The sequence below is a fragment of the Salvia splendens genome, chromosome 8, assembly GCF_004379255.2.
Source record: "Salvia splendens isolate huo1 chromosome 8, SspV2, whole genome shotgun sequence".
Taxonomy (NCBI): domain Eukaryota; kingdom Viridiplantae; phylum Streptophyta; class Magnoliopsida; order Lamiales; family Lamiaceae; genus Salvia; species Salvia splendens.
Window position 1 is genome coordinate 31,089,633 of NC_056039.1, and position 16,092 is coordinate 31,105,724.

Consider the following 16,092-nt stretch of genomic DNA (forward strand, 5'->3'; position numbering starts at 1 on the left):
ACGACACGGCCCTAATGGCTATGCCTAATCCACAACCATATTCTCATTTTAAGTGCACGGATAAGTCCTACTACATAATTTGACAAAACAATAATTTTCATCATTTGATCTATTTGTGGTCAATTGATTGAGATCCCAATTATCCTACGTCTAATTAGATCCACTATATCTACATACATATTCTTTTGTTGTGTCATATAGAGAAAATTAAAGTTACATATATGAATTTTATGTTTGGGGCACTCTAGTTAAGTGTAAAAGATATTATACAATAGTGTGTAAAAGGATTAATGAAATGTGTAGGTATATGTTGTGTGGGGTCGCGCAATCGACATTTATGCTATTTTGGTGGATCATGTATTCAAGATTATAATGTAAATGATGTATATATTTCAAATAGAGAATTAAGAATGTATACATACATTGAAGAAAGGTCCAATTAAAATTCTTTTTATGTTGATAACTAAAATCCAATATTAGAGTAGACTGCAAAAAATACGGATAATTTGTGTTTCCATATATATACCACAAACGCTCTAAAAAGTAATGTCGTTCTTGGTGTCCCGATCAAAATAGGAACACAAATAAAAGCGTCCTACAAAATCAAAAAATTAAGATAATTTATTTTCAACTTAAGGACGCTTTCTTTTATATCCTAAATTATGATCATTTAAAATTTTTCCAGCATAAGTAATTGCATCTCTATTTTTGTGACTTATTGTAATGCATTATATTCATACAGATGATTATTTTCACACAGTATAAAATTTTTATATACAATAATATTTTTAATTTATGGTGACGGATGTGGACGATATTGTCAATGACTCAATATATCCATGGATGATTTCTTCGTGGTAATTTCATCATAATTGTGTCATAGTATAATTTAATTTTCATGACCATTCCTACTGGATAAGCATGAAGTGTTTTGAACAATTTACTTGGAGACTCTATAACTAATAATGGTATGTTTCGATTTTCAAATCTTGATAATGTAGGTTTTGTGATAAAGAATGATGCCTTTATTCGATGTATATGAAACATATGTGGTGATATGATAGATGTTAGAGTAGGTACAGTCGTCATCCACATATTGTATTCCAAATGCAAATGGTTGAAGTTGGCTAACTCAAAAAGTGTTTGCTATAATATTCTTAAACAGATGTGGTTTGTTGGAGTACTATGATTTCAGGTAGCTATCTATCAATGGTTGCTTTTAAATCTTTCACAAACGAAAATAAACGAAATAAATAATGCTCACGGAAAATCATGTAGACACTTTTCGGTTAATTAATGCAATTCTTTCTAATTAAACTTACTAATATTGTGGTGTGTGTTAGGCCAATTATATTAATCTTGTAATATTATGTCATTGTAAAGTGAGATATATCTTGTAAGGAAAATGCAATGATCAATTAAGGGAAAATGTAATACTCCTTATAAACTATATACTCTACGTTCAAAGTAAAGATTAATAATGTTTTATAAACTAAAAAGGTAACACTTTAATTAAAAGCGTAATAAGTTCTTTTCTAGGGAGTACCTTTTTAACTGTTCTAGCTACTTTTAACTATACTTATTGACAAAAGTATCATTAGATTTCAATTAGTAAATAATGCTTCTCAACTAATCCTCGTGTTTTATGGAGCAATAATTTACACACATGATACCATCTCACACGATAATTTGAGCAAATGATATACTAGCATTGCTTTTGGACTAATTTCATTTACAATACCAACATATTATTCAAACTATAGAATATGATATAACATGTAAAGTAGGCCAATCCTCTCTGATTATAATTAATACTTTTGTCCTTAACTATTCCAACCGACATCACTACCTTCAAAAATCATTCTGTTCATTAATTTTTTTTTCTTTTATGTATATGTGCACTACAAATATTGTGAGGCAGCTACAACCAGAAAACATGGAAACCGATTTGATCACTTATATATATAACCATCACACAAACTTAAGTAATTAATTTGTCACAAAACGAAATTAAACACAGTTGCAACAACTCCACTATCAACTGTAGAAGTGGGTTCGCTTTCAAATTTCCAGTCAATCTTATCTATATATATTGTTTTATCTAATTACTGCTCTAATCCACATAAATTTAATTCTTGAAATTTATTCTTTAACTAATTAACCTTATTTTCTTCCTTGAATGCTCATACAAAAACAGTAGCAAAATATAAAAACAAGAAATTAAGGGTTACAGCCAATACTAGTATTGAGTTGAGAAACCCTAGTAAATAATCTGACGAAGTAAAAACTATATAAAAAAAAGAAAATAAAATAAATTACTAGGCATCAGATCCTCCCTCAGAAATGCTATCTAAATGCGGTCTCCAAACACGGCCGCGGCCTCGCCGGCGATCTCTCTGCGACGAAACCTTCTCCGACAAAATCTCGCTCAAATAACGATCGGAGACAAGTAGGTCAGTGACGGAGTTAGTATTAGTATTACCGTCGGTTTTGGAAGCTCCGTTGGTTCTAGAAGCTTGGCTCTTCTTCTTCTTCTTGGGCTGCGGCGGCGGCGGGAGGGGCATGAGGAAGTAAATCTTGCCGCGCTGGAGCTGCGCGTCGGGTGGAACTACGATTATTTTGGGGCACATGCCGTCCGCCGCCGACGGAGACGACGGCTTCTTTAGGACGTGTTTGGGGTGCAGTTTCATGATCTCTGCGGCCGTCACCGCGCCGCTGATTTCCTCCACGTGCCCGTTGGTGTGCACTATGCGGATCACGTCGAGGGCCCCGCACGGCAGAATGCACGAAATGCAGCACCTTATGCTGTTTTTCATGGCTCAAAACTCTTTTTCCTATTATTTTTGAGAGAGAGGGAGATTTGAGGAGAGGAAGAGGAAGATGAAGAGAAGCTTCTTTTCTCTTTGTTCTCTTCTTCTCTTAATATTTGAAGAGAAAGAGAGAGAGAGAGAGAATGCTGGTGGGTATCAATCACTTCAGTTGAATATAGTAGTTGTTGTTTTTTTCATGCAAGTTTCTATTATATGCTTTTGGACCTTTCTTTTTATTCATTTTCCACTTAATTATTTCTGTTGGCGAATTAGTATTTGTTTTACTAAAAATATTACGTGGCATATATATAGTAGTATTGGAATGTAGTATTTTATTTGGTGACTTGTGATGGATTGGAATGTGAAAAAACTCTTGCCATGATTTAATGTGTGTTGTACTTTGCCTTTTAGATCTATCATTCACCCCTTGCCATCCTCCCATCACTGAGTTCAATAATTTGGGTTGGGTGTGAGGGGTTGGTTGCTTATGGGCACACACATGTTTGTCCATGATTGGTTTTTCCAAGTCATCCGACTGGCCGCGGGTTCTAGTACATGTGGCGAAATCAAAACGTGACACATGTCAATATTTAGATGATTTTGCTAAGTTGCTAGTGTGTACCAATCCAAGCAATTAGTGGAAAGTAGGGTCATTGATGAGGAGGGGAGTGGAGAAGTTCAATTCTCTTAATGGTGTATAGATTGGGGATGGAGAAATTAGGATATGAAATCAAAATATGGGACACATAGTTGTGGTGTATTGGGTATAGAGATCTTCTTTTGAGAGGATTTGTGATCTTCCAATATCCCCAAGCAAGAAAAGGTCATGTGGATTGTGGGTTTCACTGAAAAGTGAGGGATATGATAACCTTTATTTAGCTTTGGGAAGTGCTAATTAACTTTGACTTGTGTGATACATGCTTGTCTTATTAACCCAATATATACACATGGTGAACTTTTCCATAGTTTTAATTTTAATCCAAGATCCATTTTTTATCTTTGGTAGAACACAAAATTACCGGTATCATTTTCTTTCAGATATAAATAAGCTTTATCTTTTCAATTTAACATCATATAACGAAATTCAAAAGCAATATGGTGACTCGAGGAATATTATTTTTTTGTATATTTATTACTCATATCCAAAGAATTCAGTTAGACAGATTAATGCATCTCACCCCTGTTGGCCAACTACAAAAAGAAAAGGTCTCTTCCCAAGAAAAAAAGGGAAATTGAAGAAATTAGATAAAATTGAAATTTATATGATTTGATTAATTAAATTTGTGGGTATATATATAGTCTAATGGAGTTGGATTGGAGGACCCCATATATCATTTAATAGTAGAGATGTAGATGTTAGTGGGCAGCATGTGAAGGATGGAGAAGAGGGTCCATTTTGGAGGGTGTCGTGCTCCATTCAAATCTTAATCTCCCCTAAATCACAAAATCCAAACTAAATGATTAGGTTTAAGAAAACTAGCAATGGCTAATTATGCTTATATCATGATAATCTTGATGGCTATGGGATTCTTTTTGAGGAGGTCATGTCGTGGGCTGTCTGAATATGGTATCTCTCTCTTCATCAATTATAGAGAGAAAGAAGTCTGACACCAAGAAGCTGTAACAAACAAGGAATTTTACTGACACTTTTTCTTCTCATTATTTTTATGGTTGCCGTTTTCATTATTTTTCTTTTCTTGTTTTTTCATCAGAAAATTCTATCTGATCATGATCACGATCACAATCACAATCATAAATCTGTTTGGCTCTGTTGCCCAACTGCACCAACTCTTTTGACATATTCTCAAAAAATTAAGTGCATACGTTCTAAGGAAATATATCCAAGACCAAATAAATGCTGACCAGACATCAAAACCCTAATTGTTAATTACTATGTTTATAATTATGGGTACTTAATCGTACACTTGTCCTTGGCTAAAAAAAAATTTAACGTTATTTTATTCATATGGATAGGAATAAATAAATTGAGATATAGGACCCTTCAATATTTTTGTTAAAATTATAGGAGCATATAATTCTTATAAAATATAGCAAGTGGGATTTGTAGAGGGGGGACATGGGCATGGGGGCTTCCTTTTCCTTTAGAACAATGCACTATGCACCTCTTTCTTGTAAACTTGGGGCATGACAGTTTGTTTTCTCAACAAATTACATTGAAATCTCTGCAAATGATGTTTGTTTTGATTTAATGAAAATTGACTAGTTCTTTCACATGGGTGGAATGAACTTCACGAGATGTGGATCGTGTTAGTACCTATGCAGTACAAATATTTGTGAATGAGATGACACCACTTCTACAGTTCTTCTACATAAAATTGTGGAACCTATATGCCAAGTGTGACAAAAATATGTTTAAATATAGTAAGATCTCATTATGGCCACTTGAAACGGACACTAGTCGATTTAAGGGGAGTAAGTTGTGATGGATATATTTCAAGTAAGTGGGGTTTCGAATAATGGAATGAGAAGTGTGGTAACAAATGTATAATTCTTGTTCAATAGTTATACTGACAAAAGAATTCCCCAGCCTAGGGTGGGCACATTTTCTGTATGATAACTGATAAGCTTAGGCTGGTCATGAATCATGATTCACGAGCCACCACCAAAAGGGCTGCTACATTTTGGCCTCGATGTTCTCAACTAGTAATAGTAAAAAAAAAAGAAAAATTAAATTGGAAATGAACTAATCACCCTGTAAATAGAAAGTTCAAAATTCCACAAGAAAATGGAAAATGGACTTTAAATGGTACTCTTAGTGTTAATATATTAGTATTTGTATTCTGTCCCACTGGGCGTGCCTTATTAGAAATGGGCCACTCGCCCCTTAGAAATGCCCATTTCTAATACTTAGTATATTAGTATTACTGCCCAATAGTTGTCTGAACATAAGCCCAGGAATTTGCAGAAGTTCTAGCCAAAGGAGCAGACGAGCAGTATTTTCATGTTCTGTTTTAGAAGCAACCTGATAACAATCCAATTACAAGTAAGCAACGAGACAATGTTACGCAAGCAGTTTGCTCTATTTCATTCCATACAATTGCATCCGATCATAGTCTACATCCGTAGTACAAAATCTTGCTAATTATCGGCCCATATTTGCAATACTTGTTTTCAACAACGCCCATCTAACACCTTGTATGTTCAATTATTGCACAGAAGGGCAATAGTAATATGTATTCCTCGAAAGATATGAATAAGAGTCACATACTAGCACAATAAGAGCTCGCATTCTTGCAGGCGTGACAGAATCTCCTGACAGCTTGGTCGTTCATCTGGTTCAGCCCAGCAGTCTGAATAAGGCAGAAAATAATTAGGTTTGTATTTCTCCCAAAGGAACACAGAATGTATAAGAATACATCATAACTTAATCTTAAAGTACTACCTGATATCAGCTTGCCTAGAGGACCTTCTGGGATTTCAAGTGTCTGCCTGTCGTGGCCAACAGCATAAACTACCTGCTCGTCAAGACAACATCAAATGTACATCATGTGACCCTCTTAGGCTTGCTATGGAAGAATGGGAGTTTTGTTTGTGCGGTAGTTGCTGTTTGCTGAGGCTTACCTGTACAGATGGTATGCCTTCCCATGGTCTTTTGAGTGTGCAGAGCTCCCACATTATGACGCCCAAGCTGAAGATATCGCATTTTTCTGTGAATGGCTCATTGCGAATGAGTTCCGGTGCCATCCATTCTGGCGTTCCAGCTGAAGAAGAATCTTTCATGGGCCTGGTGATCAGTTTCCGCGAAAGTCCAAAATCACATATCTTCACCACCCAATGCTTGTTCACAAGGCAATTTGCACTTTTCAGATCACGGTGTACCACATTCATTCGATGGATGCTTGTTAATCCCCTACATACCCCGGGAAAGAATGGACCAGAATTAGTGGCAAAAGGAAGAATCTAGTGAATCCGACCATAAACCAAAAATCATATTGTCTTTACTGATGAGCCTACGGACACCAAATCAAATAAAGTCACCATTTGACATGATCGATACTACCTAACATTTACAATTCGCCAAAAATACAACATTTCAAGATGCAATATTCAAATAAGCCAAAGATGATGAAACAAAGATTGACATTCAGCAACACACCTGCATATATCACTAAGCATTTTGAGTCTCCTTTGCCAACTCAGCTTCTTTTTCAGCCCACTTGCATGGATTAAATAATACAGTGAACCCATCTCCATAAATTCAGTAACTAGGGAGAGACGTGGAGGTGTTGTGCACGCACCAAGGAATAATATAACTACATGAAGAAGACAATGTGCTTTTGCTAACAAACATTTGACAGTAGAGAAAGAAACAGTAAGTTAGGCAGGATGATTACCATTTGGGTGGCGAATCCGGCTGTGGGATAGAAAAGGAATCATTAGAAACTGAATATGTCACATTCCCCTTACAAAGGATGTCATTTTCACAACAGACTCAAAACATCAGAGGTATAACAAATATATTACCTCAAGATAGATATTTCGTTGCAGAAATCTTCAATATTTTCAGCAGTTGGATCTTGTTCCAGAAATACTTTGATCCCAACATCTAAACCATTCCAGGTGCCACGAAAAACTTCACCAAAGAATCCTAATGCACGAGGAAGAAGATAAAATAGTCTTCAACAGAGCTGAGAGGTAAATAGAGGGTAGAGTGTTCTGAAAACAAATAAAGTACTTTGCAAAGCACGTGTAATGAGAATAAATTTAAAACTACATATCAACTAGTGAGTCTCAATTTGAGAGCAGAAACTTTATACCTAACCATCCTGTAGAGTTTGTTGAGTTAAAAAAAAGATTAAAAAAATGGTTACGCACACATCTCTATGGAGCACAAAGTTCTTGAGGTGCAGGACATGCAACTATAAAGATGGTTCCAAATATGACAACAAATACTTCTGCTTCTACTTCAATCCACACCAAATTCATGCTTCACTAAAGCTAATCTAAGAACATTCATACATACATACGTACCAATTCCTACACGAGCTCCGATGGTTAATTCAGAAAAATCAATATTCCATTCTTCGAACGGTAGCAGTGGCTGGTTCAGGAACTTTGAAGACTCAAGCACTTTATTAAATGTTGACATCATATCAGGACTCGAACAAATTTCTGAGGTGTCACTCATAAGATAACCTTTCTTGGAAAATCGTTGAGGCGAAGAAGGCAAAGAGATTGCCTTTTGAGAGTGTAATTGTTTCAGGGGAAGATTATATGTCAATGGCTTTTGACCATATAGACCATCATGTGGATCCGGATTGAACCTTGACACCTGGAAATGAAAGATGGCCATTATATAACAAATCCAACTACCAACATAGAGGTTGAAGATAAATAGTGGGGCACGTATACATATTCATGCAAAAGCGACAAGTCTATTAAAGGCAACACTGGCCATACGTTTAAACATAAAGCAGAAAATATGGAAAGCATGCGGAGTAAGTATTCTGCCATCATTTTGAAGATCATAGTTTGTAATATTTTCCAAAGAAAAGCAAAACTTTGAAAGGTATGTAGCTATTTTTAATATATCCTTAAACTGCTAAAAACCCATTAGACCCATGTTGAATTTAATGAACAGGAAATGTTATCCGAAAATGAAAGAAAAGGAGAATAAATTGCCACAGAAAGGAAATATTCCACTATAAAGTTCAGCATTTCTCAAACTACAAATAAAGAAATTTAGTCACTGCAGATAAATTGCTTTATTACTCTTTTATCACCAACTGTTTACTGGGTTAACTACACTAATTAGTGTAAAGGAATAAAAAAGGTAAAGGTTCTTACACTTCCTCGGTCTGAGTAGTCTTCTTGTTCACTCGCGGAACAACTATAAGACGAAGCTACTTGTTCCTCTGGATGACGATTTCTCTTGAGTGTTTCATTCATCTCACGAACAGCCCTGAATTCAAACTTTGATGACCATGTAAGAACATTCCCATGCAGAATCGCAACATTATCAAGGCAACACTTAAACTATAAAATGCTAAGTAAAGAAGATATATTTTTAAACTGCGCGGAAGAGGTTTCTGAAATAGAAAGCAGAGAGCCTTGCTACAGATAGAACTCACAAGTAGATATACAATAATAGATGCATAAAAACAGTCATCATTTTCAATTTGACATTTTTCATTAACATATTCAGCCAAGCATCCAAGAAAGTTCACATCAAGTTCTGCAATGAACAGAATTTAGCCACAATTCATGCAATAATTTATTTTCTACCTAATCATTAGAATATCAACCTTCATAAAACCCATGGGAAATTTTGTTCTGGAAGTCAAATGGCATCTAATAATAATAGTCATATTGCTCGTGTGCTGGTCAATTATCATATAGCCATTCCATCGTCACTGATAAAGTAGGTTTGGCCCTTCACATGGTACAGTTGTCATACAATTTCTATCCCCTATACGAAATATTTTAAGAATTAAGATACAATGAACAACATCACCGATTCAATGTGAGCACATCTAGGATGAAGCAAGCAAAAAGAGAGAACCACCTCACTATATCATCACCAATCTCGGGAACCATGCTAATGCATCGCCGTCTTCTCCTACGAGCTTCTATTGGAGATGCACCAACAGACCTTCAATATGATTGTAAATTATATGAGAAAGGCATTGTAAAATATATTTCTGAAGAAAACAAAGGCAGAGGGACTGGAAGAAATGCATGTTGAAAAGCAATTAGAGAAATGAAGGATTCGTCACTGCACTGCATTGTACAATTAATCTGTGAGTATAAGGTTGAAGATTAAGATGAGAGTTTACCGTTGTAACAGTTAATGACATCGCATAATAAAAATGTATAGAACACTTCTCAGTTTTTACCTTAATTTTATCCCATTATCTTTTTGCAAGTATATAGGGACCAAGGGAGAAGATGTTATCATTATGAACAAACACCAAAAGATCAATATTGATGAGACGGATAAAGAAGCTAGCTCCATAAAATATACGTAATTAAAGCAATGGGATGAATAAACGGTAGGCCAACTAATCAAATGTTTCAGTTTTATATGCTGATCAATTCTTGTCTCAAGCATATGTTAGAGATGCTAGACAATGCTTCACCAGGATTAATTCCAGTGATAGACATATAACCAGCAAACAGATGCAATCTTCCTGATAGACATCCTAGATCGATGATTATTATGAGAATGAGAGAAGTACACTAGAGAGCACACAAAACATATGCTTCATCTGAACTGACTACCATATTACAAATGCTGTAGCTACAGACCTTGATGCGTTGTTATCATTTTCATACTCTTGGAATGAATGCCTGCAATCTCCAAGCAAAGATCGCCCATGTCCACGGAAGAAAGGATGCTCGGGACTGGAACATTTTATAGCCCAACAGAAAAGTAAGTGGATAATGAAATCTAAATGAATGGGTAAAAGCAGCATTTCATACATGAAAAAATGGCAAGAAGTTACATCAACATACGAACAAAATTCAATAAAATTAAAGTGAAATTTAATGGACAAACTTGCAACCTCACTGGCTTGAATGAACTGAGAAACAAATTAATTTTCTTGGTGAAAAAATGAACAATTTTTGCATGAATGAAATTTATTGCAAATCTAGGTAATGCAGATAGAAAATGAAGTGGCACGTAATAGAAATGTTTTAGGATGCAAAATGAGATGGGTGGGAAAGAATATATTCCTATCTAATCTTAGAAACATCAGCCCCTTGGATAAAAATAAGTGTGTGGTACTACCCTATCATAAATATATGTGGAGGAATAGTATATTAACAAGCTGATTTAGAGAATTAACAAAAAAAAGAAATATCCTGATGCCTAGTTTTGTACTAATCCAAAACTAACTTGCAAGATGTCAAAATTCTACATATGATTTCATGCATGCTAATATTTGAGTATTTGGACAAGTAAAGATGCTTTCTCAAACACAAACTAGTCTTAATAAAGTATCAAACTAGTTGTGAACAAAGTAGATAACATGCGGCATTTCAGATGTGTGATCTAGTTCAACATATTGTCAGCTCTAACAATTCATTGGGTTTTTGACTAAAATTCACTTTTATCATTAAGTTCGTATCCTATAAAGCTATAAAGGGCATGCCAGATGTTGGAGAAAACCATTAAGTTAGAGGTGCCTGAGGGACACTGCCCCTGACACAAGATACACATCCTTAATTAGAAACTGAAGATCACACTTCGGTATAGCACTTCACTCAAAATTTACCACCTCCTTCATCTAGAAAAGAGGAATATAGGAGTGCATTTTCAGTTTAGAAAATTTACAAGACCTTGAACTTGCGGTCCTTTGTTCAGCTATTGTTTTCTTTCGACTACGCCTCCAAAAGGAATTTGGTTCACTGTGGGATAATCTGGACATGAACAGGAATTTAGTAACCTCACCCAAACTAATCACATGATCAGATGAATATTATTTTAGTTTGATAGCAACACAGAAAAAGTTTCCATGCATGCTACACATTATTTTCTCTGTGGGAAATAAAAATAGATGCACGCAACAAGGATCAGATTATCAGTTCTGAGATTTGGATTGTTAAACAACTTCCCAAAAAGAGGCGCCACCGCATGTATAAGCTGAAAGCACTATATTCCAGCAGTATCAGGGGACAGGGTGTAATGCTAAAAGGTTAAGGCTCAGTACAAAGAGATTTTATATAAAGTTCCAAGTTAAGGACAACACACACTGGATCCAAAACATTTATTCTTACCCTTCAACTTCTGTTTGATCTGAAAATGCACGCACTGGACTATTTGGTTCAATAGGTGAATCATATGAATCATTTTCAGCAGAATCACTCTCACCAGCAGAGAGATGAGAGAGAAGGACTGCCTTAGCTGAGCATGGCACCAACTTCCCAGGGCTACGTGCAAGATCAACCAAATATTCAATAGAATTTAAAACAACTATGGCAGACAGGTGCCTATACGCGTCTGATCGCTGTATTACCCCTTCTCTATCTAAACCCTGGAAGAAGTGGCAAATACAAACACAAAATGAGGAGTTGTTTATGCAGAACAAATTCAGCTATGGAAAAAAGTAGGAAGATAAGCAGCTGCTGATGGTATGATAAATATAAAACTCATTGCTTGTCTTAAAAAAGAGGTTGGCACCTTACCACCATAAGCATACATTCCAGGCCAACAGTATCAGCAAGAACTTTGAATAAGATAGCTTTGGAATGGCAAGATCCATGCTTTACATGGCCCAGCATATGGATACCTTGACTGTCCAATGCATGAGAGACCGCTTCAAGTGCGCCTCTCACATGATCGGGTTCCAATTTGGGTCTTTTGAAGAAATCACAGACCTATAGAGGTATTAATAAAATATTTAAAAAACTTAATTTTATGAAGCTACCTCAAAGAAAAAACTACGGTAAAAAGGAACTCAAAGAATTGCACACCAATCCAGCTAGCTTCTTGGTAATGGCGGCAGGATTTGGATTGAGTCCCCTCACCAATGTGACAGCTAGCTGCTTTAACATAGAAAGCTTCTTATCTTTACGTGCATCAACAAGAATAACATTGGGCCTGAGCCCATCAGCATCCAAAGCCTGGAGCTCATCTATGGAGGGAATAGTATCAAAAAGCTCCTTGAATCTTCTTTCCTAAAAAATTAAGAAGAATCATAAGTAGCCAAGATAGCCACAATTAAGTTGGTTTGCAATGCCCCTTGCCATTTTAATAAGGTAATGCCTGGTTTAGAAGAGAAAGTAAATCAAGTCATTAGCACGAACAGTATGAAATGGTATACATTCCTTTATCAATAAAACACAAAGGGCCTCCATTTCATAGAATGAAAAAGAAGAACAGTTTATTAAACTATTCCATCTATGACAAGAAGAGCAGTTTATTAAACAATTCCATCATGCACAATATACAAGTTCCAAAATGTAAGCTAACACAAAATTCCTTAACAAAGAAGACCCTGAGCTGGTAAGCATGAATAGAACTATTAGACTCTAATATAGGGCTATGACTGAAAATTTGTTAGAACTTAGAACCCAGAGCTTTCACGCAATATTTATCTACATCAATGCTATTGTTTTCAGAAATTAATGTGTTCTTAAGACTGAAAGTCGAGTAGTTTAATGGCGATAATCCCTCACTGTTATGCAGATTTGAAAGAGATGTATTACACTAATAGCAACATATGCTTGGTGTTAGTCATACAAAGCTAATAAACAATTCGGGGAGAATCTCACTAAAAAGATGGCTTTGTCTGCAAATTTGCATGTCACAGATGTGGAAACTGGATACATAGTTTTGGCTTGAGCACAATAATTTGATACTAAATGTTACGAATCAGGAACCAATTTATTACAATGATCAAAGGAATGCAGCAGCAGTGGTGGCCAAGATACTCAAAAAAATCCCTGGAGTCTATGCAAGAAGTTTTCTTAATTACTTGTAACAACATTGCATAGCACTTCTTGAAAAATAACAGAGTAGAAAAGAGAACTGGTTGCAAATTCAATATAATAAAAACTTTTTGAGGTGTGATTGAAAATGGCTTTGAGGCAATGTGATCTACATATCTGTCATAAACTAGATTGGAAGGAATAAAATCAAACTAATTAAACATAGTAACATTATCTTATCTATTTTATTTCTTATTTTATAAACTTCACCAAACAAAGCAGAATATATTAGTCGTAAGTTTAGCATACAAAAAATGTATAGCACATCTTAAAATTAATTATACTCTGTAACACTTACTGGATAGACAAAGTAGAAACCATCCGGAATTGGTTCTGCTAGCTTTCCAGTGTCCCACAAAATCTGTGATGCTAAATGAAGGGCTGGACTCCCACAGTCAAGCTGACATTTTGATTTAGAACTTGAGGTTTCATCTGGAGATGCCAGAGAAATTACTCGCAGTTTATCAATAAGACCTGACGGCCACCACTGGGCATTATGAACTGATCCTTCCACCAGTCTAGTGTCGTCCGTTGTCTCCTCCATGTATTCTTGAACTCAAAATACAATATCATGTTTGGCAACATGCAACATGCATAAGAGTCATAGCAAACGCAAGCTCTGCTCCACAAATTGTTCATAAACAGCTTGTCTATGATTTGCGTGTAGAACAAAGAATCTACAACTTGAAAAGGAGGGGGGAAATGAGCTAGCTCAGACAGTTCAATTATTTTCACAGTGGTTATCTTAATGCATTTCATAACAGAATGTACCAATTAGCATTTTTTAACCGAATAAACTATCTCTCGTATCCACCCAAAAAATGGACACAATGAAGATGGTACATATAATAAAAACATTTTCAGGGTCACCTTTTTTCCACATAGATGAAAATGAATCTGAAAATCATGCTATCCACATAGATGTCAATAAATAAAAGTAGATTTTCCTGACAGATTTTATAGTTGATGCATGTCTATTCCTTTCATCTTATGTGGCACCAAAGTGAACTAGAACGGAGAAGCACATTAACCTCCCAACATGATAGATTCACTGCTAAATAACTTTTCTAGCTTAGGCAACACATTTTCTATCTTTGTTTTTCCGCTACGGTACTTGATTTTTCCTTTAGTTTCAAAACTAGGCTTTCCTTGTACTGATTTTGTAACCAATTCCCAAAACATGAGAATAAAAACTAGCTCCAAGACTCCAACTTATCCTTCACTAGCCAACAGGATGCAATGTGATAACCAATGATATAATCTACTTTCCAACAAATCCATCAAACAACAGCTGTCTCTCCACAACTCCAATACACAAGCATGATATTCACAAACAAGAGAACAAAGTAAAAACTAAAGAAAAATAAGGAAGGACTGGATTCATTGATCAATTAAACAATGAATATAGCAAAGGAGTGGAAATGACAATGATAGGAAGGGAAAAAACACATTCTCGTTACAAAGTCAACAATCAATAGAGAACTTAAATTGATCTTCAAACAGGAAACAATCAGCCAATAAGAAATCCAAAAACTTACACTAAAAGTAAAGAAGATAGCTGCAGTGTATTAACGAATTAAAATTCATTTTCCAATTAATTAATGAAACAAAAGTTCCTCATCCGTACATCCGGAAAGCATGTAGAAAGGAACAAATAACCAATCAAGCAGCAGTGTATTAACGAATTCACATCAACAAAAGCTGGAAACGGAACAAACAATGGCAAATAATGATGAAGGAGAGTTACCGGAAGATCTGCAGCCGTAAATCTGAGAATGATTAGCGGAATCATGGCAATCTGAATCTGGCAGAAGTGGCGTTAAACTCTGCTTCTACGTTGGCGTCATTATTAAAAGAAAATCAATGGAGTTAGATTGATTAGTTCAGCCTGGAGATTTAATATTAATATAAATAATAAACGTCACCGACTCCTGGCGTGGTTTAATTTTGCGAATATTTTTAATTCGAAAAGGGGCGTTCAAACCAACGGCGCACATTCTAAATTTCTAATACAGCGTGTCCGATTTAGAGTCACCAAAATCAAAGATAAATCATAACTTATTATTACTTCGCATTTACTACAAATTTCGTAATGAATTTTATGCATGCACTAAATGATTAAAAGGCTTTATAACTTCCAAACAGATTGTGTAAACAAATTTAGGATAATAATAATAATCACAGATAATGCGTACTAGTTATTTGCCACGTGAATTATAATTAAATAGACAAAGTAACTATAAAGACGGAAATTTCTATTTGAAATAAATAGTATACAAAAAGATGTTTATTTCGGAATCGGTAACACGACAAGTGAACATTTCCCTTTAACACGAAAATTTAAAAATACTACTCCCTATTTATTGAATAAGTGATAAAAGAATCAATGCAGATTCAAATGGCCAACTCTTACCATAATAAAAACCTGACTTACTTATTTCTGAATATTTCGAAAAATAATATAGTTCAATTATTTTATGATGGAAGAGTAATAAATAGATTAAATTTATTATATATTTATATTCGAACATTTCAAAAAGTATTTATTATAAACGACAAATATCTTTAAATTTTCAATAAAATCAAACACCCCACGATAAAGGCTTGACAGACAATTAATTGGAGCATAGCATTATTTGAGCTTGTCTATAGCAAACAACTTGTAGTATAGTCGTGAAATAATGAAAGTATGCACTTTTATAAGTTGGATTAATGGCATATAAATTCTACATATACATAAAGATAGTATTAATTTTAAAATAACGATAATATATATTAATTGCACATGTACATAACATTTTTAAAGCATAAATTAATTTTGTTCTTA

General features: G+C 35.0%; 2 protein-coding genes across 8 annotated transcripts; both read right to left on the reverse strand.

The window, feature by feature from the left end:
• Positions 1-2,127: 2,127 nt before the first annotated feature.
• Positions 2,128-2,988, reverse strand: LOC121743606. The gene has a single exon (XM_042136934.1). It carries the CDS (start codon positions 2,814-2,816, stop codon positions 2,319-2,321), a length of 498 nt encoding a protein of 165 aa, XP_041992868.1. The 5' UTR covers positions 2,817-2,988; the 3' UTR covers positions 2,128-2,318.
• Positions 2,989-5,452: 2,464 nt separating this feature from the next.
• LOC121744737 (serine/threonine-protein kinase EDR1-like) lies at positions 5,453-15,163 on the reverse strand. Of its 7 annotated transcripts, none has more exons than XM_042138345.1 (17): positions 15,013-15,163; positions 13,564-13,942; positions 12,249-12,452; positions 11,961-12,152; positions 11,553-11,809; positions 11,115-11,195; positions 10,080-10,175; positions 9,337-9,423; positions 8,619-8,733; positions 7,803-8,103; positions 7,296-7,419; positions 7,166-7,185; positions 6,928-7,084; positions 6,393-6,681; positions 6,214-6,286; positions 6,040-6,121; positions 5,453-5,471 (listed from the first exon to the last, which is right to left on the reverse strand). In XM_042138345.1, the coding sequence occupies exons 2-17, from the start codon at positions 13,807-13,809 to the stop codon at positions 5,468-5,470; spliced, it is 2,328 nt and encodes a 775-aa protein (XP_041994279.1). In that variant the 5' UTR covers positions 13,810-13,942; positions 15,013-15,163; the 3' UTR covers positions 5,453-5,467. The 7 variants fall into 7 exon arrangements, with proteins under 7 accessions (XP_041994279.1, XP_041994280.1, XP_041994281.1 ...); XM_042138346.1 differs by having other exon boundaries at positions 13,564-13,948; positions 15,013-15,162; XM_042138347.1 differs by having other exon boundaries at positions 13,564-13,884; positions 15,013-15,153.
• Positions 15,164-16,092: the final 929 nt, after the last annotated feature.

Coding starts and splice junctions, on each gene's coding strand:
- LOC121743606 (XM_042136934.1), bottom strand. CDS start 2,816: ATGAAAAACAGCATAAGGTGCTGCATTTCGTGCATTCTGCCGTGCGGG.
- LOC121744737 (XM_042138345.1), bottom strand. CDS start 13,809: ATGGAGGAGACAACGGACGACACTAGACTGGTGGAAGGATCAGTTCAT. Junction 9,424..10,079: donor AATGATAACAACGCATCAAG/GTCTGTAGCTAC, acceptor ATCATATTGAAG/GTCTGTTGGTGCATCTCCAA. Junction 7,085..7,165: donor CCGGATTCGCCACCCAAATG/GTAATCATCCTG, acceptor TTCTTCATGTAG/TTATATTATTCCTTGGTGCG.